The sequence below is a fragment of the Equus asinus genome, chromosome 20, assembly GCF_041296235.1.
Source record: "Equus asinus isolate D_3611 breed Donkey chromosome 20, EquAss-T2T_v2, whole genome shotgun sequence".
In the NCBI taxonomy this organism is placed as follows: Eukaryota; Metazoa; Chordata; class Mammalia; order Perissodactyla; family Equidae; genus Equus; species Equus asinus.
In genome coordinates, this window is record NC_091809.1 from 70,801,481 (window position 1) to 70,827,496 (window position 26,016).

Sequence of the window (26,016 nt, forward strand, 5' to 3'; positions counted from 1 at the left end):
TATTCATATGCTTTGATGCCAGAGACTGTGCTCCTGGAAAATAATTTCAGAGAGATCAAATGGCAAATGCACCAAAATATTCCTTACAGCACTAAATGCAGTTTTAAAACTAGATAAAACCTAAATGTCCAGTAGCAAGGAAGTGGTAAGTTATGACACATCAACATAGTTGAATAGCAAACAACATTGAAACTTATAATTATGAAGGAAGAACCGGATTCAAATCCTGGGCAAGTTTCCTCTCCTGTTTAAGCTACAGTCTCCTGATTTGAAAACACAAATAATACTTATTCCCGTATTGATGACATGAAGATTAAATGAGTTCACATATGTGAAGAGCTTAGCCCAGTTCTTGAAACATCATAAATACTCACTAAATTGTAACATCTTTGTTACTTATTTTTAAATAAGAAATTGGAAATCACTATGATCATGATGATAAAACATACAAGAATGGGTAGATTAACATGAAGTTACAAGAATAATTTCTTAAACTGCTATTAAGAAACGAACTCATAAAACAATTAGATAAACTTGAGCTACATAAAGTTTTAATACGGCTTTTATTTAAAATAAAATACTTAAATTATTCCTATATAGTTTTAAACAGCTGAATGGTTTGAAGCCCTTAAGGCCTCCAGTGGTTCCTATAGGCAACTGTATATCCATTACATTGTACAAACTAGCAAATGCTTTTGAAAATAAGCAGCAAAAAATGTTTTAAAAACCCTCTTTTTACTTGCATTTCAGCACTTTTCAGAAGGAGTCTAATCAGAAGAGGGAGGGCACTTTGTTCTACTGATATGCCCTACAAAATAGCATAGGCTCACAATAGGTGGCCCCAATGAGTCCCTTTTTATGATGGCAAAGAAGACTGTTCCTACAAATCAAAGCCCATATAAGCAAGGAAAAGGCTATTTAAAAACATTCACAATCAATGCCAGTCGTCAGCCTGCTAGAGACACTGGTTGAAATGACTTGTAGCCATCACATATTCATTTCTACAGATGGAGCACTATATATTTGACTTGTTGGAAAGGTTGGGTACTAAAAATAATATGTTTTTAAAAATAAGACAGAAAGAAGAATAAAAAGAGTGGCAGCTGCTTATTACATTCTCTGTAGCAAAATGTGACATAACGTAGCAATGGAAAAAAGCGGAGCTAAAAATGAAGCAATTTATAAAAGCCATACTATAAGACAATGCCACAGAATATAATGTTGATTACAGTTTAATGAAACTGCCAGGTATCTTGAAATATCAGTCATGTAATTTTGGTACCTTATTGAGAAAACCATGGAATCAATGTGGTGGTGGTTTTATCACCGATGTTGCTGCCACCCAAGTAGATACCTTGAGCCTCCAGAGGAACAAAACAATATTCTGTGTTGAAGTGCAGTAATAAAGGAGGGAATTGCCTCATGATAAAGAAAATAATGGCTTTATACAGGTTCTTGTCAGTAATAATGAAAATTCCTTGGGTGAACTTTTTATTCAAGATGCTTTGTAAAAACAATTTAAAATACCACCTGGAATAAAATTTTGCCTTCAAATCAAACCTAACTAAGTAATTGTTTTGCGTTCTGAGATCAGACTAAAGGCAATCACAATCACTGTTACTGCTTCTCCAGAATCTTCTACGGACCATTATCCAAATTCCTTTTTCCACTCCTTGCTCTCGGTTTTACTAGTTTTAATTCCCAACTAAATTGAATCCAGTCCTCAGATGCCATTGCTAATTTATCTTAAATCTTTTTTTCTGGTTATGTGCCAAGATGAGGATATAACCCTTAGTATTTGCCCTCGAGTCCCACAGACCCCCCCCCAACGCAGTGTGTCAATAATTCTGCTGCTCTTCATCCCTTGCCTGAATTTTCTCCACTAGGCAACAGAAAGTAGACAAGCTAGCAAATAATAAGTCTGACAACTAATGGGAGTTAGAAGATAAATGCCGCTCTACAACTGAGTTTGTAAACTATTAGTAATTTCTGAGAGTCAATGACATTACTTCGGCAATAATTGTAAATTTCTATTTATTCTAGATGAAAATTAGCCAAAATCATTTGACTAATGTGTACAATAGGATGATTTTTGCTTTTCTTTGAAAGTCAGACTGGGACTAAATGAAATATAACCCTTTAAGGTTACGTGATCTTGACTTTAGGTCAGTCTTTTCTAGATAAAGACATTTTCAAGAGGGCAAATTTTTCAATCAATTCATTTTTAAATGCATTCATAAGCAATCTGAACACTACTCTTCAGACCTTACAGTAGTTGTAGAATATTTTAGCTGCAAGGTACCATAGAAATCATGAGTGTCCTCTTAAATACCCTCCCAGAGATGTAGAAGTTCAGGTGTCAGGCCCAGGCAGGTTTCTGGGAGCCTCGACTGGTCAAGTCTGTCTTTAAAGCACGGCATTAAGAGAGAGTGCAAAGACAGTGTTGAGATATGAAACTGGAAGTATAAATCAAGTAGTCAAACTGAAGTACACATTTGAAAACACTGAGCTGACAAATACAAACTAAGCGTAAGGGAACCGAAGAGTCTGAGGATATCAGGACACAGAGAATGAGTTTGGACGAGAGGGTGAACGCTGGAATTTGGTGAAACACACTGAAATACTGTGCCAGAATCACAGGGATGTTTTATAGAGCGTGCTTGGCCTTGCTTCTAAAGGAGCAGTTGTTAAGAGTCCTGAGCCAATTTAAACACGTGTTACTATAGACTCGATACTTAAATTCTCTTTATAGAATGCAAGTCGAATTAGCCATCCAACTTAAATGTGAAGAATTATAATGGCAACCACTTATCATTTTCCAAGGATGTCCATTTTGGTTTTGGAAAGCTCAGAGTATTGAATAGTTTTTTTCTTTTATTGGACCGAAAAAGAGTCCCCTATAACTTCCACCCCTGGTCCTAGTCTTTTATACTATACATAGGTATAAAACAAATGTAATATTAACTGGACTATTTTTAGAAATTCAACAAGACCCAAAAATTCAAGTAGCAAGATTACCTGGACATCCTAATTTAGGGTCTTATAGCCAAGAAAAATAGAAATAAGCTATTTTGCTAGAACTGCAGACAGGTCAATATTTGCATAACTGTTCTCCACCTTCAAATGTTTTGCAGCATTTTAAATATTCTCTAATAAAATAAAATTCTTCTTAGAAGATTAAAAAAAGCTCTTAAGGGGCTGGCCCCGTGGCCGAGTGGTTAAGTTCGCGCGCTCCGCTGCAGGCGGCCCAGTGTTTCGTCGGTTCGAATCCTGGGCGCGGACATGGCCCTGCTCGTCAGACCACGCTGAGGCAGCGTCCCACATGCCACAACTAGAGGAACCCACAACGAAGAATACACAACTATGTACCGGGGGGCTTTGGGGAGAAAAAGGAAAAAATAAAATCTTTAAAAAAAATAAAAAAAAAAAAAAAAAAAAAGCTCTTAATAGGATTATTATTGTCATTGTCAACATGTCTAAAGAGCACACCTTGAGACAGGCACTTAGCCAGGCTTGTGGTAGGGGCGGGGCCCCTGTTTTCAGTGACCTTCACACATATAGTCAGGATTACGGCAGGAAAGAGCTGGAGGTTGTTTTCTATTTGAAGTCCACGACACATTTTGGAGCAGGAATGTAAAATATAAGGGAAACATTATGCTTTCTGAGAAAAATAAGAATGTATTTCTTAAGCTCAAAGGAGTCAGTGCAAATTTGTTACTATTTTATTAAAATCAAAGAAAGAGGATAATAAAAAAGAAATATGTCATTGAACAATCAGAAGGAAAAAATCAAAATGATTCCCACATTTTATGAGAGCACTTTCATTCAGCTACAAGCAGCAGTTACTCATTACCAACTGGCATCCTTCCCTGGAAATATAAGCTTGAGGAAAACTGTCAAAAAGATGAAGGAAAAAAGAACAAGGCAAGAACAGATGTGTTTCACCTGAGTTGGAGGAGGGGTACACTGTATTAGATTACAACTCCGATAGCGGTCTGCACAGACAAATACCAGGCATCTGGGTTGAGACATCTCCTGGGAATTTGCACATCCTTTGAATTAGAGTGAAGGCAGGCTTTTTGGCCCTCCTCTACCGCCTAAGCCTTTTATAAATGGCTCTGATACAACAAGTTGTGGTAATCTTCATTTTCCATGAGAAGTGGCTGCTTCTCTTCAGGGAGCTGCCCTCTTTTGCGACGACATAACAAGGTAGTGAGCCCTCCCAGCACAGCCGTGAGTACAGATCCCACCAGAGCTGCCCCAAGGAGCCATGGCCAGATCCTACTTGCTTGTTCTAAGTAGGACTTAATGTAATCTTGAAAAAAGACTGGATCTGAAAGAGAAAGACATCCCAATGTTTTTACTATCATCGTCATCACCATCACCATCATCATCATCATTGTCATCATCATTATACTTTCATAATACTTTGGAGGCAGACGCTTGGGTTTGAATGCCAGCTCTGTTACTTACTAGCTGAAAGAACTTGGGAGAGTTACACCTAATACTCTTAATCCTCAGTTTCTTCATCAGGAAAATAGGAAAATGATACCATCTTGTTGAGATCTTTTGAAGTTTATAGATAATATCTGATCTGTGAATTATTCAGCGCCTGCCCCCAAGTTAGCTACTGTAACTCTTTTAGCTATTTATTCTGGTAATTGTCTCCATATTTCTAAATAATAAGCAAATATTACTATCTCTTAATTCATCAAGTTTATATCTTAAGTTCCTCATATATAAATAATGATTTTAGCTCTCTTATAACCCCTTTTCTTTCCTTGATCTTTTCAGTATAATAATATCATGATTTGGGGTCAAATCCACATATAGGAGTTTCATTATTTTTAGTATATAAATATTATTCAAAGTTGAAGCAAATATTATGCTATGATTGCATTTTCTTTCTTACATTATTTTGCCTTGAAGTTAATAATTTATTGTATTCTTTTGATTGATTTTAAAGTACGCTTCACTATTTATAGCCAGCCCTGGTGGTCTAGTGGTTAAGATTTGGCGGTCTCACCAACAGGGCCGGATTCATTTCCCCAGTCAGGGAACCACACCACTCATCTGTTGGTTGTCATGCTGTGGTGGCTGTGTGTTGCTGTGATGTTGAAAGCTCTGCCATTGGTCTTTAAAATACCAGCAGAGTCACTCATGGTGAACAGGTTTCAGTGGAGCTTCCAGACTAAGACAGACTAGGAAGAAGGACCTGGCCACCCACTTCTGGGAAAATTGGCCATGAGAAACCTATGAGTAGCAGAGGTGCACTGTCTGATACAGCACCGGAAGATGAGAGGATGGCGCAAAAAGGTCAGGTAGGATTCTGCTCTGCTGTACACAGGGTCACTAGGAGTCAGAATCAGCTCCACTGCACTAACAACAATAAAAACAACAAGAGATAGAGTAGAATAATTACCTTAGGATATTCTGGAATTATAACTATAGGTAAACTTCATATATAATAAAAATGAGATGCAAAAGCCAAGGAGAAAAGGAATATTTATTTAATAAAAATGTCTTGGAAAGAACAGTGACATGAAGTAAAATTTAAAATGAGAGTCTCACTGTTCACCATTAATTCACTAATGTTCAGGACAATTAAAGCAGGAATGTTCCTCGTTTTTAACCAGAGAACTTGTTAAAAATTAATTTTATATTCAAGTCCAATATTCATTCAAAGAGGATAAAAGTGGAGTTTCCCTGGCTTAAGTAAGGCTACAGGGCTAACACCCTTTCCATTTCTCTTGTTAGCTTTTCTTCTTCTGTCCTTGGTACCATCTTTCTGTCAGCTTTCACTAAGATACCTAAAATTCTTAGAACTCATTTAAGCATAATTTGAACAATACTGAAATTTAGTGTTTTTCTTCGTCAGGAAGGGGCACTAACTTGCAAAGGATAAACATTATTAAATAAATTATAAATAAAATGATTTATAACTTTAAACAATATTAATTTAAATCTAAACAATGACAGCCAACAAAGCTAAAATTAAAAATAAATTTAAAAATATGAAAAATTATTTCCATCAAACATAAAAGTTACTGTTTTTAATATATGTAAAAAATATTTTGAAAATGGGACTACAAATGCCTAGTTTATAGTGCTATTAGTCACTTCAAAATATCCGACTTGCTTGTTTTTAAAAATGCAAATTACATAGAGTTTACATAATAAGTATGATGTCCTTTCTTGTTTAAAAGCTCAGCTTGAGCTCAAGTCACAATTTTCAATACTATTTCTATGTCTGTCCTGCTCTCCAACATCTCTTATAGTTTCTCTGTTTCTCTGTTGCAGTTCATTCCAAGTGATCTCAGTTTTTACTGTCACCAACGGACTGTCTTCTTTGAAACACTCTATATTTCTCAATAGCTTTAAACAAATTCAGACTTTTTTCTCAGCTATCTGCTTTTGAACCCCAACACTGTTCCTTTAAATTATTCTTACTATCATAATTTTTCTATCATCTTTACTTACTTAAAGTTTCATTTTTCTTGCTACTCTTTCTCTTCAGAATAATCATATAGTCTTCTATTGGTTTTGAGCTCTATCATTTCCAAATCACATGCCCGTTTATCCACATGACAAACACATGAGTTAGTTAGGGACCATTATCCTAATTTAATGAATTAGGAATCTGTAACATACAAAGTTTGCCTATAACATTTAAACTGGACCAGGTATGTATAGAGTTGGTACAAGTCCTAGCATATAGAAAGCAATTTATAACTATTTTGATTTTTGTTATTCCATGGTAATTTTATCAATATTTCAACTGAACCAGCTTCCAGTAAAAGTTTTTCTCTTTCAAACATGCTTTGATTCTGGTTCAGTTCAGCTCTCTCTTCTGGATTCTTAGACTATTTCTTTCTTTTTTCCCTTGTGACACTGGGCGCAATTGTCTATGTGTTATAATTATATACATGTATGTCTTACTTTTCAGGCTTGATCACAAACTCTTGAGATCAAGTACTATGTATTATTGTTTTACCTTTCATCTTCTACTCACTCATTCATTCATTCATTCAACAAATGTTCACTGAGACATATTACATGCCAGGTGGTGGTAGAGGCACTACAGGGAAAAAGATAAGTAAGGAGAGTCCCTGGCCTGAAGGAAACAATAACTGGAAGAGGAGACTAACAAGCAAACATATTATTTCAAGAGTAATGCTATTGCAATGAAAGGATGTAAACTGTACAATGATATCGTGGGGAAAAGACCTCCAATATCAGTCTGGGGAGTCAGGGAAGGGATCCCCGAAGACTATCCCACTGAGGAGAAGAATGAGTTAGAACTGGAGTGTGTGATGTTGATGGCAAGCCCTCCCAGGCAAAAGCCCTATGCACCTGTGTCTACACACAGCCAAGCACAGCTATCGAACAAATCTGTGAATGACAGAAGCCTCATCAAATCCCCATCTGTAGAATGAGACACTCCAGTTACTGTGAACATGCTGCACCTTCTCATTTTTCAAACCAAATGTCTAGGTCTTTTGGAATATATGGGAAGAAGGAAGCTCTCAACAGAGCAGTACCATGCAGAAAGCAGGATTACATTTACCGGCGGCATTGAGGACACAGCTCTTCATTGCCGAAGCTTTTTGTTCTCATCTTTTAATCAGTTATGCGTGCAAGAAAATCATCTGCTGCTCAGTTTTTTAAAACATCACTAAATTGGATTATAAGAGAAAGTGCTTGACAAATGCTAGACATCAGCTCTCTTTTACAGAAAACACTTTAGTAATTTCAAAAATGAGTACCTGAATGATGAATAATGCCGCTTAAAGTAAATCATATCAAGAAATTTTTAAGGATTTTTTAATGAGCTTAAAGTTTAGCAATGAATAGAGATAAATTTTAAACTCCTTGAAAGTACAAAAGAAGCAACAACAGAATAATTCATAAAATAGAAAATAAGCAATTGCTCTTGCTTATTTTAAAGTCAACTTCTCTAAAATTAACTATGTAGATTCACAGCTGTATGAAAAGTGCTCTAAATAGATAAAATATTTCAAATCAATTTCATTTTAAAAAATCAATTAGAAATAAATAATAAATGCATTTAAGCCCTTAATGTGATTCTTTGAGCCTCCTCTCCCTTCTCTCATCCAATGGTTTTTGTTGGCTTTTCGGTAGAAAGTACCCATTTGGACACTAGGGAAGAAACAATGAGCTGGACCATATGTGGAAGACGTACAAGGACTAAAGAGACCCTGCTCTTCTGTGGAGTAACAGAGAGAGAATTAGTTTGGAATTCAATATTTGCCACTTACTGGCTTTGTGATTTAGGACTAGTCACTTTATCTTTCTGATTCTCAACTTACTTACCTATAAAACAATAAAAATCACTACTACACAGGATGGTGAAGTTTAGCAGAGATGACCATTTATATGCTGATGTCTCTCACATTAGTATCTGCGGGCCAGAATCCCTTCTGAGTGTCAAGGCTATCCAACTGCCCCAGAGACATATTGACCCTAATATTTCATTTCACCCTATTACTCTATGTAACAAAAACAGCCATGAGAGTCTTCCCAGGTCTGGCCCTGCTCCTGTTGTTACTGTCTCAGCGAACTGTACAACCATTCATCATTTTCACAGGCCAGAAAGCCTAAAGGCATCCCTAACGTCTCTCTCTTTCTCACTCAGTATATAAATCATTTTTTGAGTTTTGTAAATTTTGTCTTCAAAATAACATCAGATTCTTTCATGCTTCTGCCTGCCTTCCTACCATCACCACTGCAATCCAAACTACCTTCACTTGTCCCCTGGACATTTGCAATAGCATTTTCACTGGCCGATCTCTGAATGTGCTTTGCAACTGCTACAAAATTTTCTATGTACTGCAGCAAGAGTAATCTTCTGAAAACTCAAATTTGAGCATCATCCATTTAAAATTCATCAATGGCTTCCATTGATCTGACAATATGGCCAAAATCCACAATCATGACCCTTTTTTCAAACAATTATTTCTTCCTATCATACTGATATCCTCTGAAATATCACTTCATTGACCCCTAGAGATAGCCACGTCTCTAAATAAATGAGTCATTGGGTTAGGAGTTGTTTAAAGCCTTTCTCTTCTATTAGCATGTAAGCTCTGTGAAAAGAGAGACTACATGTTCATCAATGTATTCATAGTATCTAAGACAATGTCTTGTTCAAGGTAGTTATTAAATATTTATATGTAGAAAGAGTAAATAAATCAATAAAACCACCTAGAAAATAGCTCGTTTGATAGAAGACTTGAAAAAAATGTTTAAAATATATATCTAAAATGACCTGGGTATTAAAAGGAGTGATCTTTCTAGCAAGCTTTACTTATATTGGCTAAGAGATACCACCTTTCATGATAACCATCACCTGCTCTCATATTGATTCATTGATTTCACCCCATACCAGATACCATTTGGTACTTAGAATAGAGAAACTTGCAAGATATCAAGTCTGATCTTACAGGACTCACAGCCAAGGTGGAGAGGAGAAAGATTCATACACAGAAAAATTACCATGCGACTCTAAGAAAGCAGTGATTAAGCACGACTATGAATATTATAAAATTATTTCATATCTGATAGTTTGACAAATGGAGAAATAGAAATAAAATCCCAATGATGAATCTTTGAAAAATTGTTACCAATATGCTCCTTTTTTAATGTAGGGTGTTTATAGAAGGAAGGAAAAACCTGTTGACACTCCCCCTTTTTTTGACTCACAGGAAGCCCCTCCCCTTGCCACACCTCCATTATTTGCAAAATCCTTTGTTCTCAGTAATCTCAAGGTTTTCAAGAACTGAATGCCTCTGCCAGCCACTTTAGTATTCCTTCCACTGGCTATGATCTTCAGATAAAGCAAAACAGGCCAATAAAACCCATATCTGTTCAACTAATAATTCCCCAAAGGACAAGAAAAGGTTGGTACAACAAAAAGAATAAAATACCTAAGAATAAACTTAACTAAAGAGGTGAAAGATCCGTATACCGAAAACTATAAAACATTGTTGAAAGAAATTGAAGAAGACACAAAGAAATGGAAAGATATTCCGAGTTCATGGATTGGAAGAATTAACATAGCTAAAATATCCATACTTCCTAAAGCAATCTATAGATTCAACGCAATCTGTATCAAATTTCCAACAACACTTTTCATGGAAATAGAACAAAAACTCCTAAAATTTATATGGAACAACAAAAGACCCCGAATAGCCAAAAGATTCCTGAGAAGAACAAAGCTGGAGGTATCACACTCCCTGGCTTCAAAATATACAACAAAGCCATAGTAATCAAAACAGAATGGTACTGGCACAAAAAACAGACACACAGATCAATGGAACAGAATCAAGAACCCAGAAATAAACCCACACATTTATGGACAGCTAACATTTGACAAGCGAGCCAAGAGCATACAATGGAGAAAGGAGAGTCTCTTCAATAAATGGTGTTGGGAAAACTGGACAGCCACATGCAAAAGAATGACAGTAGACCATTCCCTTACACCATGCACAAAAATCAACTCAAAATGGATTAAAGACTTGAATGTATGACCTGAAACCATGAAACTTCTAGAAGAAAACATAGGCAGTATGCTCTTTGATGTCAGTCTCAGCAGCAAATTTTTTTTTTAAAGATTTTTAATTTTTTTTCCTTTTTCTCCCCAAAGCCCCCCAGTACATAGTTGTATATTCTTTGTTGTGGGTCCTTCTAGTTGCAGCATGTGGGACACTGCCTCAGCGTGGTTCGATGAGCAGTGCCATGTCCGTGACCAGGATTCGAACCAACGAAACACTGGGCCGCCTGCAGCAGAGCACGTGAACTTAACGACTCGGCCACGGGGACAGCCCCACAGCAGCAAATTTTTAAGTACCATGTCTGACCAGGCAAGAGAAACAAAAGAAAAAAATGAACAAATGGGACTACAGCAAACTAAAATCTTCTGCACAGCAAGGGAAACCATCAACAAAATGAAAAGGCAACCTAACAACTGGGAGAAGATATTTGCAAACCACATATCAGATAAGGGGTTAATATCCAAAATATACAAAGAACTCATACATCTCAACAACAAAAAAAACAACAACCCAATTAAAAAATGGGCAAAAGATCTGAACAAAGATTTCTCCAATGAAGATATACAGATGTCCAACAGGCATATGAAAAGATGTTCAACATCATTAGCTATCAGGGAAATGCAGACTAAAACTACGATGAGGTATCACCTCACCCCGGTCAGAATGGCTATAATTAACAAGACAGGAAACAACAAATGTTGGAGAGGATGTGGAGAGAAGGGAACCCTCATACACTGCTGATGGGAATGCAAACTGGTGCAGCCACTATGGAAAGCAGTATGGAGTATCCTCAGAAAATTAAGAATGGATCTACCATATGATTCAGCTATCCCACTGATGGGTATTTATCCAAAGAACTTGAAAACACAAAGGCATAAAGATACATGCACCCCTATGTTCATTGCAGCGTTATACACAATAGCCAAGATTTGGAACAACCCAGGTGCCAATCAAGGGACGAATGGATAAAGAAGATGTGGTATTTATACATAATGGACTACTACTCAGCCATAAGAAATGATGAAATCCTGTCATTTGTGACAACATGGATGGACCTTGAGGGTACTATGCTGAGTGAAATAAGTCAGAGGGAGAAAGTCAAATACCGTACGATCTCACTCATAAGTAGAAGATAAATCAACGACAAACAAACACATAACAACAGAGGTTGGATTGGTGGTTACCATGGGGGAAGGGGGAGAGGGCAAAAGGGGCGATTAGGCTCACATGTGAGAGGATGGACTATAATTAGTTTTTGGGTGGTGAACGTGATGTAATCTACACAGAATTCGAAATATATTACGATGTACATCTGAAAGCTATATAATGTTATAAGCCAATGTTACCGCAATTAAAAAAATTAAAAATTAAAGAAAAAGAAAAGGTTGATAAAATACAGCTTCTCCTATTGGTTCTAAATTGTGGTTCTGCTATGCCACTAGCTAGATGGCCTGGGAAAAGTTATTTATATTCTTTAAGCCTCTGTTTTCTCCTCTATGAAAAGGAAAAAGAAATAATACTTCCTACTTCATAGGGTAGTTATGAAGATTAAAGGAAACAATGCACACAGCACAACTAGAAGAGTTCCTGGCACATAAAAAATACTTACTATGTGTCAGCTACTATAAAGCAACTCAATTTATCTCCTCAGTGTAGTTTTCCATTGTTCATACTACTCAAATAGGAGAATTCAGTGTTCCATAAATACACTGTACTCTTTCCAACTGTGTTTTTTTAAGTTTTGCATATTCCCTGCCTTTTTCTATCTACTTCCCTGCTCATCCTTCAAGGCCTTATCTTGTCTTTCTGTTATTCTAACTATTCAGAAGTCATTGCTGTTTCCTCTGTGCTCCTGTAGGATTTTATGACTCTTTTACTGCACTTAATACAGCCTGATGTTTTATACTTTCTTATACTAACTTCCATACTGAATTTAGAGCTTCTTGAAGTGGAACTATGTCAGTCATTTATGTGTCACTAAAGTCTAGCACACGAGGTAGGGAGTTGGTAAATGTCATTCATTTGTTCATTTTATTTTCCATATCTGTTTACGTTTTCATGAATCATAGGTGAATATAATGAAACATCAATGCTTGTTGGATACCTCTTACCCACAGGCCATATGTTGTTTTACCGTTTTTGGTTGCTGATCCTCTTGTGTGAGAGTGGAAGCATAGAGTAGTGAAATGAAGAGAGGACCTCACGGTATTGAAATCTGGCTGCTCTATGTATTGGTGTTTGATATTGGGAAAGTCACTTAAATTCTCTTAGTATCAGTGTCCTCACTCTTCCTAGGAATAACAATACTGATCTAATATACGGTTGATCAATAATGCACGTATGGAATCTGTGCATAGCAGGGTCTCAGGTGGGGGAGATCTGTTCCTCATTTATCAAGGAGATACTGACATAGTTCTACTGAGGAAGATTATTTAAAGCCCAGACATAATGACAATCCTAGAGTTTGTTTATTACTACTTTAATTATAGTCATAACAATTATCATTATAATAGCTATTATCATCATTATTATTATTAATTGGGCTTAAAATCACAATGTCCACACACTTTCTTGGTAACCCTGGCAGGAAGTTCCCAAAGGTGATTCCAAAACAGCTGGATGTTTATCCCATGCCACACCACACTTGGCTCTTCAACACATCACATTCATTTCATCATCATGGTATGTCTTTGAGGTGTTCTGATCCCAATATTTCAGGTAAAGAAACTGAGATTCAGGGAATTGCAGTAAAATTTCCCAAGGTCACACCACAGCCAGCTGATAGGGTCATGTTTCAAATCTACTTTTTTTTTTCTGATTTTAGCTTTAGTGCCCGTCCCGTGGTTGCCATGTACAAAATGCCCTATGTTAAGCCGCGTAGATATAAATTTAAAGATCTTTGCAACTCAGTCCATGTAGTAATAAATTGGTGATGTTAGGATTGTAATGTACTTTCCCAATTTAATGGGTTTGGGAATCACATTGTAAAAGGTTTTCTACTCTCTCAAAAGGAATTGGTCACACTGGATTTGGCAATTCATGGGAAAGAAATTGAACTTTACCTGGTTCTTGTAGGTAGCTATAGTCATAGCCCAGATCTCTGGATGAAATAAAGAAATCACCATTTCTGTAGAGAGGTATAAAGGGAACCATATAGAAGTCCCGGTTGTGACCAATGGGTGCATTGGCTTCTGGATAAACTTCTTGAGGGGGATGATACCTTCGGAACCACTGTTCAAAAATACTGCAGAGGAAAGGATTATTCAGATTCAGAAACATATTGCTTATAAAAGAAATATTTGGAATTCCTAAAGTAAAATAACAAGACATATCTTAAAATACCAAGATGTGGAAAGATGCCAAATATATTTTTCATTCTTTGAAAATATTTTGTAAAGCACTAGTTCATACTCTCAGGTTCTGATGAAGCTCATTCATTTAAAAGAAATGTTGCAGTGTAACTTCAAAAAAGGAATTTCTTAGAAGATAAATGAAACTTACATGACACGTTTAGACCTTTCAGAATGCTGCAGAACAAGGGTAATTATTGGTTGAGTGACAACTAAGTCATAGTTGTAAATTAAATATGTATCTTGTTTCAAAGGAAGTTAGCCCAAAGAAAGAAGATGCAAAACTAAATTGGAATCAGTACTGGAATTTGGTCATTTATGGTCTTGGTAGGGAACTTTTAATTAGTTCAATCTGCTTGTTATGTTTGGTGAGGTGTATGCTTAGTGAATCTCAGGGGGAGAATCAGCTCACCTCCCATGATAAAGGCTAAAAATACTTCTACTTGGTTTCCCAGCTTCCCCTGAAGCGAGAGTATGACCACATGCTTAATGCTCAGCCAAGCAGATATACCCATCCAAGATTTCGAAACTGAAGAGAGTGACACAAAGAAGCAAGGACAATAGAAAACCATTCTAGTAGTGGACAAGGGCAGTTGCAGTAATAACATCGGGTTTTTAGGGGCAGAAAGGCCAGAAGTACCAGCAAAGGGATCCACAGTCCAGGAAGATCCTGTGTTCTATAGCATGGTTTTGGCAGATGACTTGGCTGCTGCCCTTCTCCCTTGTTCCCATCTGTTTCTGAACCTGCTTCTATGTGATTTCCTGAGTTATTAAATATCCCCTCAGCAAATTATTTTCCTATTTAAATCAGCCAGTTAGCTTCTGTTGCATGCAATTAAAAACTGATTGGAATAAGAACTTAAAAATTAAGGGATTAAAAAGATCCAGTAAGAACGGAATAGAAATTCAAGCTACTTAAGAATTTACAGTGGGTCATTGAAAGTATGACAAAAAGAGTGTCTTCGTAGTATCAGGCCTTATAACATAGAGGGAAGAACACTAGATATGGAGACAGAGAAGTCCCCTCATGGCCTAGCTCTGTGGTTTCATAGCTGTATGACTTCAAGCAAATCACTGAACCTCTTGGAGACTTAGCCTCCTCATTCTTAAAATGAAAATAACCGTATCTGTCCTGTCTGTTTCTGAAGGGCTTATCCAGTGTGATAATTTTTATGAAAATGCTAAATAAGTGAGCTATTGCTACTTAGCTAGAAATTTTAAGCTAGGAGATAAAAGGTTATTGCATGGTGGTAGGGTGGGGGGGGGGTGGTGTCTAAAAAGGAATGTGGTAATTCTAAAAACAAACAAAACATTTTTTGAAAAACTGTTTTGAAGTACAATAAAGAAGAGAACAAGGAAATGAGATGGTAGCCGAGGTGATAATTTTTTCCATCATGGAAAACAATTCTATTTGCTTAGAGAATCTGGACTTCAAATAATAATTGTGGTCAAAGTTGGTTTTTAATTGTGAATAAACTGAGGGATCAGTAGGCTGCTGATAAACACTGAAAATCTGGTCCATGAATACCAAATGCTCCCTAAATAGCTCAATTATTAAATAAATTTACTGACTACCTACTATATGCCAAGTTTTGGAGAAACATGAACCTGTGTAAAAATCTGAGCTGTGACCAGGGAAATTTGTAAAAGTTCTTAGCCTGTTTGATTTTCCTTCCCTTCCTCTGTAAAATGAGAATAATATTTATGTCATGAAGGTATTACGAGGATTAGCTAAAATAACACAAGTAAGTTACATGGCTTAGTGCTTGACAAATGGTAAGCAGAAGTGATCATCATACTCATAGCATTTCTTTCTCTTCTTCCTCCTCATTTTTATTGTTATACTGGAAGAATTGTACAACTGGTGAGAGACGTGAGACATGTTATAATAGAAATGCGGAAGCCATGTGTATTTGAGCTGGGTCTTTAAAAATGGTTATTACTCTAATAGGCAGAAAAGGGAGAGAAGATTTAAGAAGATTGGTTTTTCTGTGTGTACCTCAGTTTCTTTAACTGAAGAAATTAGGAAATGGCTTAGCAAATAAACCCCAAATTCTATTCAAGTCCTATAATTTTATGAATTAATCTTTATTCTACAGTTTTCTTCTTTTCACAAAAGCATCATTTGTTCATTATATGCAATTCAGAAAATGTCAATAAGCAAAAAAGAGAAAAGAAAAAAAATTGCATAATTGCTCTATATTTTTATTATATCTAGTTTTTTAAATATGCATATATAACATTACATGTGTATTTTTTGAAAAAGAGAATTGTATTATAGACAATGCTTTATAAGACATTTTGTTTGTACTAAACAATGTTTAATATTTAAACAATGTTTACCAGTTTTCAACTGGTAAATCTATTTGTTAATGAGAGGGAGGCTCTCTGATAATTAATCTCTCCTCCACTCCTATTAAACTGACTGATTTAGAAACAGCCCAAAATACAATGAACTACTAGATAAGGGCTTAAGGCAAAAATTATGCCTTTCATCAATTGAGAAAAATTACTACTATAGTTCAATTTATAAATAATCTTATTTCTGACAAGAAATAGAAATTCCTTACCTACATTCAACAAGGACATCGATTCTTAGCACCAAAAGATTTAAAGGATGAAACCATTGATGTGCTCACCCACCTTATCAACCTTTTAAAATGAAGGTATTAATCTTGATTAAATTCTTCATCAGTGGTTCTCATCTTCAGTTAATTTCATCAAACCACATCTAGAATGTCTCATATCGGAATACTAATGTTTAACTTAGATAATCACATTGACGTTTTGTGAAAAAAATTATCTTCTTACCAAGGATTTATTTAAATTGTATCTAGACAGTTTTCTGGAAGTCTGCGCAACAGTGAAAGGCACAATAGAGGAAGGAGGAAAAGTAAAGATGATCATCAATGGAAACAAGAAAGAATCTGTTTTATATATAAAAATAACACAGGATTTCTGGTTTCAGGTCTCACCTGCAAAGAGCCTGGTCACTCCCATCCTTACAACAAGAAAAGCTAGACCAATGGAAAATCACCTATTTTTCTGGGACCCATGAGAGAATTGAGCTTACAGGGCAAACTGCCTACCCCTAAAACTGCTGAGATAAGTGCGTCCAGAGGAACACAATTGAGATTTGCTGACCAGGAGGAGAAGCAGCTGGATCCATAAACTGGTGGGAACACTTAAACACTTTGATGAATGGTGGGAGATTGAGTATGGACTACTAGTGATAGGGAAAACCTCTTAGGAGCCACAGTCTTAGGGGGATTGCCACACACTTAGGGGTTTTACCTCCAGAGACTGTACCAGATTTTCACAATGAAGATCAGAAAAAGATCCTCTTCTGGCTCTGCCAGGGGGAGGGAGAGTGACCGTTGTGAAATATGCCCAGAGTCTTCTCCACAACAAAGCATTTAATCCAGGGGAAATGACTACCAGAGACTTATCCCAGTCAGAGAACGGGAATTCCTCTCAGTTCAACCTCTTTCAGCCTTCCTGTCTCACCTAAGGGGAACTAAAACATAGGCTACATGGGTTAGGGATTGAAGGAAATAGATTGGGAATACTGCAAAGAAAAAATGGAATAGGGACAAGGGGGGGAAAAAGAAAACAGAAGAGAAAACTATACCAGTGGAGAAACACTCATATAGGTCACAGCCCCAAGACATTGCCAATTAAAAGAACAAAATTTAATCAGAATATTTTAGAACAGTCCCCCCGTACTTTACCATGCTATCAACAGAGCTCCAGTATAATAACAGAAGATTGTAGCTAGAAGAGCTGCAAGACAGAGAGTCTCTGAGGAATAGTATACGCAGATGTCCAAAGCCAAGAGTGGAGATAAAAACAAAGATACTAGGGAAATTTGAAGCCTCTGGCACCTATAGTTACAAAAATCATTAAACACAGCCCAGTTCCTCGCCAGATTAACATAAATCCTTACATTAAAGGACTCTGTACCTCAGTTCCTATCACCCAGTAAAACATGTCTGACTTTCAATAAAAAATTACAAGGTGTTCCAAAAGGCAAGAAAATAACACAGTCTGAAGAGACAAAGCAATCATCAGAGTCAACTCAGATATGACATAGATTTTGGAATTATCAGATAGGAAATTTAAATAACTATGAATAATATGTTAAGGGATCTAATAGAAAAAGTAAACAACATGCAAGAACAGATGGGTAATATAAGAAGAGAGATGAAAACTCTAAGAAGGAATCAAAAGAAATGCTAGAAATCAAAAACACTGTAACAGAGATGAAGAATGGTATTTTATGGGCTCATCAGTAGACTTACCACAGCTGAGGAAAGAATTAGCGAGCTGGAAGATAGAAACTCCCTAAACTGAAGTGCAAAGAGAAAAAAAAAAAGAATGGAAAAAAATCAAGAACTCAGACAATTTCAAAAGGAGTTAACATACATGTAATTGGAATAACAAAGGAGAAGAAAGAGTGAATAGAGCACAAGAAATATTCTCCAATAAAGGAAGCAAGCCTCCTGGGAGAAATGGCTGATTCAAAGGCTGGGGTAGGAAATATGCAAGATGAACCTGGAGCATCTTGTAGTGTCAAGAAGGAAGGAAATACTCAAGGAATATAACAACACCACCCCACAATGGCAGAGGTGTGCCAAGGGGACAGATGAGCCAACTAAAACAGCTCCCAATAGCCAAAGCTGGAACAATTTGAGCCATAGAGTAAATAGGTAATATTTGATTATAATCCAATGTATAAAGTAAATATAGAGTCCACACTTTATAAATAAATGAACAGGAGAAATACATAAATCTATCATGCAGAAAAATTCCAAGTAATTATGTAGATACTCCTAGTACATACAGTAAGCGGTGTATGAGTCCCATTCCTTAGGTGTGGGCTGCACACAGTGGCTTCCTTCCAAAGAGTACACTAGGGGCGGGTGGTGAAATCATTTAACAGTTTAATAAATCTGACAAATACTACCTCTGCCAGTGATCAAGGTTAATATCAACAAAGATAAGTCACGTTGATAGCATGTACCTTTGATATGATGTAAAGAGAATGGTGCTTTGTCTCTGTTGTCTTCCTCCCCCAAACATGTAACCCTAGTCTAAACAGGAGAAAAACATCAGACAAATACCAAAAGAGGGGCATTCTATAAAACAGGTGAGCAGAGAACTCCTCAAAACTGTCAGGATTATCAAAAACAAGGAAAGTTTGAAAAACTGTCACAGCCAAGAGGAGCCTCAGGAGACATGATGACTGAATGCAATCTGGTACCCTGGACAAGATCTTGAAACAGAAAAAGATATTAGGTAACAACCAAGTATCTTAATAAATATAGACTTGGCTAATAATAATGTATCAATATTGTTTCATTAATAGAGACAAGTATTCTATACTAATGATGTTAAGAATAGAGGAAACAGGGGGCCAGCCCAGTGGTGTAGAGATTAAGTTTGCATGTTCAGCTTCAGCAGCCTGGGGTTCGTCAGTACAGATCCTGGGTGTGGACCTATGCATCACTTATCAAGCCATGCTGTGGAAGGTATCCTACATGTAAAAATAGAGGAAGATGGGCACGGATGTTAGCTCAGGACCAATCTTCCTCAGCAAAAAGAAGAGGATTGGCAGAGGATGTTAGCTCAGGGCTAATCTTCCCCCCCCCCCCAAAAAAAAGGAATAGAGGAAACAGGATGTGGGGTATATAGGAACTCTTTTTTTTATCTTTGCAACATTCTTATAAATAGAAAACTATTCTTAAATCAAAGTTTATTAAAAAAAAAAAAAAGAACAACTAACAAGGAAGCCTTAATGTAGTTGGATATTTGGGAACTGATTTGTTTTAGTACATCTACCACTGCAACAAAAATTGTTGCATGTACAAATACAACAGAACAACTTTTGATTCATTTCATCTATTTCATAAATAAATGAATACATATATATCCCAAGCATCTATAATAAACTGGCTCTCTTCCAGGTATTGATGAAGTTCCCTGTTCTTGTGGTACTTAGAGTTTAGTGGTGGAAACATATACTAACCAGTAAATTCAGAAATAAATCTATAATTACAGATAGGCAAATACTATGGAAGAAAGCAACATGGTAACAAGATTTAATGGGGAGGCCTCATTGAGTCTGCAGCCTCTGGGAAAGTCCTTAATAGTGTCAAAGCATGAGTATTTAGAGAAATGGTAGAAGAATGCTTCTGAAGAATAGAATTTGCAAAGGGCCTTTGATGGGAGGCACATGGCAAGTTCAAGGAACTAAAAAACGACTGATAGGTCTATGGAGAGCAAGGAGATAATAGTTCAAGACCAAGCTAGACAGATAAATGGGGGACAAATCATGAGGGCAGTGGAGGCCATTTGAGAAATATTCATATTTTTTCCCAAGATCAATAACAAGTGATTGTTTGTACCTGGGATGATGGATGATAACATGAACAGATTATCATTTTTAAAAGACTACGTAGATTGCACTGTGGAGAAGAGACTGAAGGATAGTAAGAGTTGGTATGCAGGGAGCAAGGGATGAAGAAATCAGTGAGAAAACTATGTCCAGGCAACAAGATGACGTGTGGCTATCCAAGCAGTGCAACTGAGGTGAGGTGTCAAGAAGACTCCAAATTTTCTGGCTTATGCCGCTGGACCAGATATTTTTATTCCCAAAGATGTAGATCACTGGAGAAGTGTCAAATGAGGAAGGGATGTGAATATCATGATTTTTGATGTGCTATGCTTGAAGATGCTTTTGAGACATTCCAAGGGGGATGTCAGGTGGGCAGCTGGATACTTAAGTCTGGATTTGCTCTGGAAATAAAAATTGAGAAGTCATCAGCCTGTAGATAATAAACGAAGCTATGGAAGTAGTGAGACAATGAAAAGATAAGAGAATATGGAATTATTTTTCTCAGATGCTATCTTTCTGAAAGGCTGGGACAGATGAAGTGATAATCACCTTGTTTTTGAGAACCATTGCTTGAGATGCTTCCGGAGCCAGTCAAAATTCTAGTCACTCAAAAAAAATTGAATTGCAGCTACGTTACGACAAGGCCAGTGGTTTCCTATTGTTTCTACTCTTTTGAATTATTTGTTTCTTCTATGTATCCCTAGCTTTGAAATATTTACCTGTTGAAACAAACCTTAATTATTAAATGATAACAAACATCTTCATTTGAACTTAATCAGTGAAATCTCTCTAAGCCTCAGTACACTCGTGTGTAGAATGGGGATGGTACTATATACTTTAGCATAGTTATGAGAACAAAAATGAAACAAGGAAGTCAAAAGTAGAATAACACTCAAGGATAAAATGACACAATATTCGTAAAGCGCTTGGCTCAGTTCTTGAAAAACAACAGTTAGTTTACGTTTTCTTTCCTTCCAAACACCTCATTTTATAGAGGAAAAATATTCTAATCCAAACTTCAGAGCTAATTAGTAGCACAACCAGAATTGGAGCCCAGTAGACTAGACTGCTCCTCTGTTGCTAATTATAGCAAATGCCCTTGCCGAGTGTGTGCTCCCCTAGGAGGATGGGTGTGTTTTGCAGTTGTGAGAATATATGTGCTTCTACCAAGTTCTGATGTGCAGATTGTACGTCTCTAAAGGCAACGTGGAAGGGGCTTTGCTTGACCATCATCTTGAAATGTGAGCTGTTTGTTCAATACACACTGGCATTAATTACATAGTAATTAAGTGTTCCTTTTCTCTAAGGATTCACACAGTTTATACTCAGGGAACAGAAATGAATACAATACAATACAGAATGAAAACGGAAATGAGGAGAGGAATGGACATGCATTGGCATAGCAAACACAACAAAAGAGAAAAAGTGGAATCATAATCACGAAGGCAGAAAAAGAGGAAACAGTGAACAAGGTTGGTAAGGGGCTGAGTTAAGATGGCAACCCAGTTCTTCCGGCTGGTATATCTGGACTTCCGCCTCTGACACTCCACTTCTTCCTGCCTGGGTTTCTCCTTGCTCCTTCCTTGTTCTCCCTGAACCGGTCCTGAATGCTCCTGTTACTCTCTGACTAAGCTTTGCAGCTGGAGGCAGGCTTTGTCAACAGGGCTGGAAGGGTGCAGAAAACAGATGCTAGAATATTAATTAAACACTCTGCTTCGTTCAGAAATTCAGGCTCACAACCACCCTGTTTTCTTTCACTGCGGGGGCAACAAATCCAAACTGAGGCAGAGACATTGTTTTCAGAGCAGGCATAAGTATACCGGGTAATGTCAGTGCTACCAACTAACTTAGTAACTGTGTCATTTTTATCTTCCTTTCCTCAATATTTATACAATAATCGGTGCTTTTCTCTTGCATTTATAATCTAAACCAGGAGAATAAATTAACAAGAAAGTAATTTCTGTAACACAAACTTTTAATGTACCTTGCTTATTTAAGCCTGAGCAAATCAAAGAGGTAAATATTTTATTTATCCCTTTTTACAGGAGGGAAAATTGAGTCAAAGAGTTTAAGGTTTGCTAGTAGTCACTCAACTAGAAAGCAGTAGAAAATCTGGGGTTCTATTTCAGATATCTGTAACTTTTACAACTGTATCCAGCTGGCAGGCCTGGAGCCAGAGCACAGGTGTTCTATTTGAAGTTGACTGCTTTTCCACTAAAATGCAAGAAATTAATTAGCAATTAGGAATTAAAACAGAAAGGGGGACCAAGCTTTAGTGCTTTGCTCCAAGTGCTAGCGAGTCTTCTAGAGCTATGCACAGAAGTGGGAACCAGGCATCATTTGTCATTTTACTTTACCTGAGAAAGGGACATCTGATTACAAAAACTCTCAAGATTTCAGTGAAGGTATAAATGTACAGCTGTGAAATACTAACATCCATAGTCTAAAGTTGTGTGATTTTTCGTTGTGGAGTTGAAACCCTTTTTATTTACCTCCACAGGCCATGATGACCCACAGACCGGCACTGGCTTAGTAGGTTACAAGGTGGCAACAGAGAAGTGACTCCAAGGAAACGGCATTGCACATGGATTAGGGATCCAGGCCTTGACCTATGCATACGACTAGCTTAGAATTCCCTCCTGAGGGAGGCCAGTGAGTCCCTGTGAAGTGTCTCCGAGAATGCTGAGTCTTACCCAGATAGCTCACCTTTCCAGCAGGCAAGTGGGGCAGAGAGGAGCTGAGGGAAGAGATACTGTACATCCTGCTGTGAACACAGGAGAGCCCTCCAGGATGAACAGACGAAAGAGCAAAATCCAACTTCAACCTCTTGGAAGCCAACACTTACACAAGGAGTCCTAATGTCAGCCCTGGGATTTGGGGGCGAGAAAAGAAGCCAGAAACACAAAACCTCTTCTTAAGAAACCTGGTATTCAAATTCCTGGTATTGATTTTTCAAGAGGTGAGGATCATCTCTGTAAGCCCCAGTTTACTTATCTGTAAAATATGGATAATAACAAACTTCAAAGGGCTGTGAGATATACATGAGATCAGGTGTGCAGTACACCTAGCACCAACGCACAGTAAGCACCCAACAGTGCTTGGTTGTTGCTGTTATTCTCGCACACAGCTTAACGTGAGGAGACAGCTTTAATTCCCTCAGACCAGAGGATTTCAATTTCTGCTTCTTTGGAATTTTGGTGTACCACGAGCAGGATGGAGGTGTCCTAACAATTAAATATGTCAGTGAATTTTACTTCTCATTTTTTATAGAAAATACATGAATGGAGAGTGAACAAAATGTAGGTTAGCTTCATAGATTCTGGAGGTACATACTTAGATTCACATTCTGATGGTGATACTTAATAGTTGTGCAGACTTGGGCAAGTCACTTGAGTTCTTTGTGCTTCAGTTTCCTTATCAGTAAAAGGGCAATTATCATATGTTATGGGTTGAATTGTGTCCCCTGAAAATTTATATGTTGAAGTCCTCAGAAAGCGACTGTAGTTGGAGATACAGTCTTTAAAGAGGTGATCAAGTTAAAATGAGATGCCTAGGGTGGGCTCTAATCCGAGATGACTGGCACCCTTGTAAGAAGAAGAAATTTGGACACAGGCAGGTGTGGAGGGGAGACCCTGTGAAGACACAGGGAGAAGAGGAACATGTAGAAGCCAAGAAGAGTGGCCTCAAAAGACACCAACCCCGCCAACACCTTGATCTTGAATTTCTAGCCTCCAGAATTGCAAGAAAATAAATTTCTGTCTTTTATGTGGAAACTTGGCAAGTCCAAAATCTGAAGCATAGGCAGGCAGGCTGAAGACTCAGAGAAGAGTTGCTGTTGAAGTCTGAAGGCAGTCTGCTGGCAGAATTCCTTCTTGCTTGGGGAGGTCAGTTTTTTCCTATTAAGGCCTTCAATAGATTGAATGAAGCTTACCCACATTATGGAGGGTAATCTGCTTTGCTCAAAGTTGAATTTAAATGTCAATATCATCTAGAAAATACCTTCACAGAAACCACTAGAATAATGTTTGACCAAATGTCTGGGTACCATGGCCTAGCCAAGGTGAACATAAAATTAACTATCACAGGTAGTGTCAAGTAACGCATTTCATTGTAGATGACACTTGAACCTAAGTTTTAAAAAGTGAATAGCAGAAATTTGGGCAAAGAAACAGAAGAGAAAGAGCAGTCTAGGAAGAGGAAAGCACAAGCATGAAGAAATAGAGGTATGTTTTGGGGTCTTGAAAGTAGTTGAGAAAGGCTGATCATGTAGGGCCTTTCTACACATTATCAAAGGTAAAAAGCCTGAATATTATTCCGAAATCTGAGGAGCCATTGGAGGATTTTAAGCAAGGGACTGAAACAATCATGTTTAATTAATACATAATTAAATGAACCAACAGCTGAATTTGGGGGCCCAAAGGAAGTAACTCATTAATAGATACCCGACCTACTTGTGGACCACTGGAAAGATTTAGGACGTCCCTCTGGTTTTGAAATAACAATGTCTCAGTAGCTCCTTTTCTTCGTGTTCCTGGCTAACTATAGAACTCACTGAAGGAGTATTAAAAGTGTTGAAAAACAACACTTTTAAAAGAAATGAACACTTTAAGAGCATAGATTGTCAGGGATGGGTAGCTGCAAATGAAAAGCCTGTTATAAAGCTAAGAAATTCAACTGGGACCAACCTCAATTGACTATCATTTCAAATCTATACTCTACAACTTCTTAGCTTAGTTTTGGAAAGGGCAAACAAGTCCTTGGGGAATGGGTAAGTGAGTGAAAACCAGATTAAATTCACTTAAGCTAGCGATGAAACTTGAGGGAACTCAGTATCAGAATCAAAATATCAGTGATAATGAACCGAAAAGAACTGAGGAACTAGAAGTCTAAAAGAGAAAGTTTGAGAGTCTTATTTTTTTCTTTTCCCATGAACACTTATTAGTATCATTCAGTGGCAAGGCACCCTGCTATGAATTGTTTTGAGAGGGGATTAAAGGCAAGCCATAGTGCTCCCCATGTGATTGTAATGTGCATCCAGATGAGAACCACTGTGTTGGGCAGAAATTGCTCTCAAATCAAATGAGCCAGGCTACACTCACAGGCCATAGCTAATAAGAGTGAATCTGGGAAAAGGGGTACCCAAGGGCCAGCCTCCCAGACAAAGGTGGGTATAAGTGAGGGGCAAGCTATTCATTTGGCTCTCCATAGATATTACTGATTGACTTTCAAATCTCCGTGCTCTTACCTGCAAAGTGGTGATAGTAAAGCTCACTTTGCCCCCTTCACTGAGTTGCCCATTTATATATTTACTAGATATTCAGTTTGTACCCACTATATATCAAGCTCCAAGGATAAATAAGAATGGTCCCTATTCTCATGAATCTCACTCCATGTTACGATAAAGAGATACCTAAAATTTCAAAGCAAAGTAAAGGATGCTCCTGGAGGCATGTGCATGGAACCTATGGGATTGCAGCAGGAGCAGCTAACCAACTGTTGGAGTCAAGGGGAGATTCACAGCAGGGATGGTATTTAAACTGATGATGGGGAAGTCATTGCATTCAAAACACAGACCCATGGGGAGCCTGGGCACTGATGTAATTGAAAAATGAAAGTGATTTGTTGTGTCAGAATGGAATGTAGAGTAGTGCAAGATCAATAGGAAGCGAGACCAGAAAGGTAAGAAGGGTCAGAT

General features: G+C 37.4%; 1 protein-coding gene across 1 annotated transcript in view; it reads right to left on the bottom strand.

The window, feature by feature from the left end:
* Window positions 1-3,517: 3,517 nt before the first annotated feature.
* Window positions 3,518-26,016, bottom strand: part of TYR (tyrosinase) — a 92,582-nt gene continuing 70,083 nt past the window's right edge. Inside the window, exons 4-5 of the mRNA XM_014827959.3 lie at window positions 13,637-13,818; window positions 3,518-4,333 (exon numbers count right to left, since the gene is read on the bottom strand). Of these exons, the coding sequence (XP_014683445.2) occupies window positions 4,107-4,333; window positions 13,637-13,818 (409 nt within the window). The 3' untranslated portion in view covers window positions 3,518-4,106. The remainder of the gene's footprint in view (window positions 4,334-13,636; window positions 13,819-26,016) is intronic.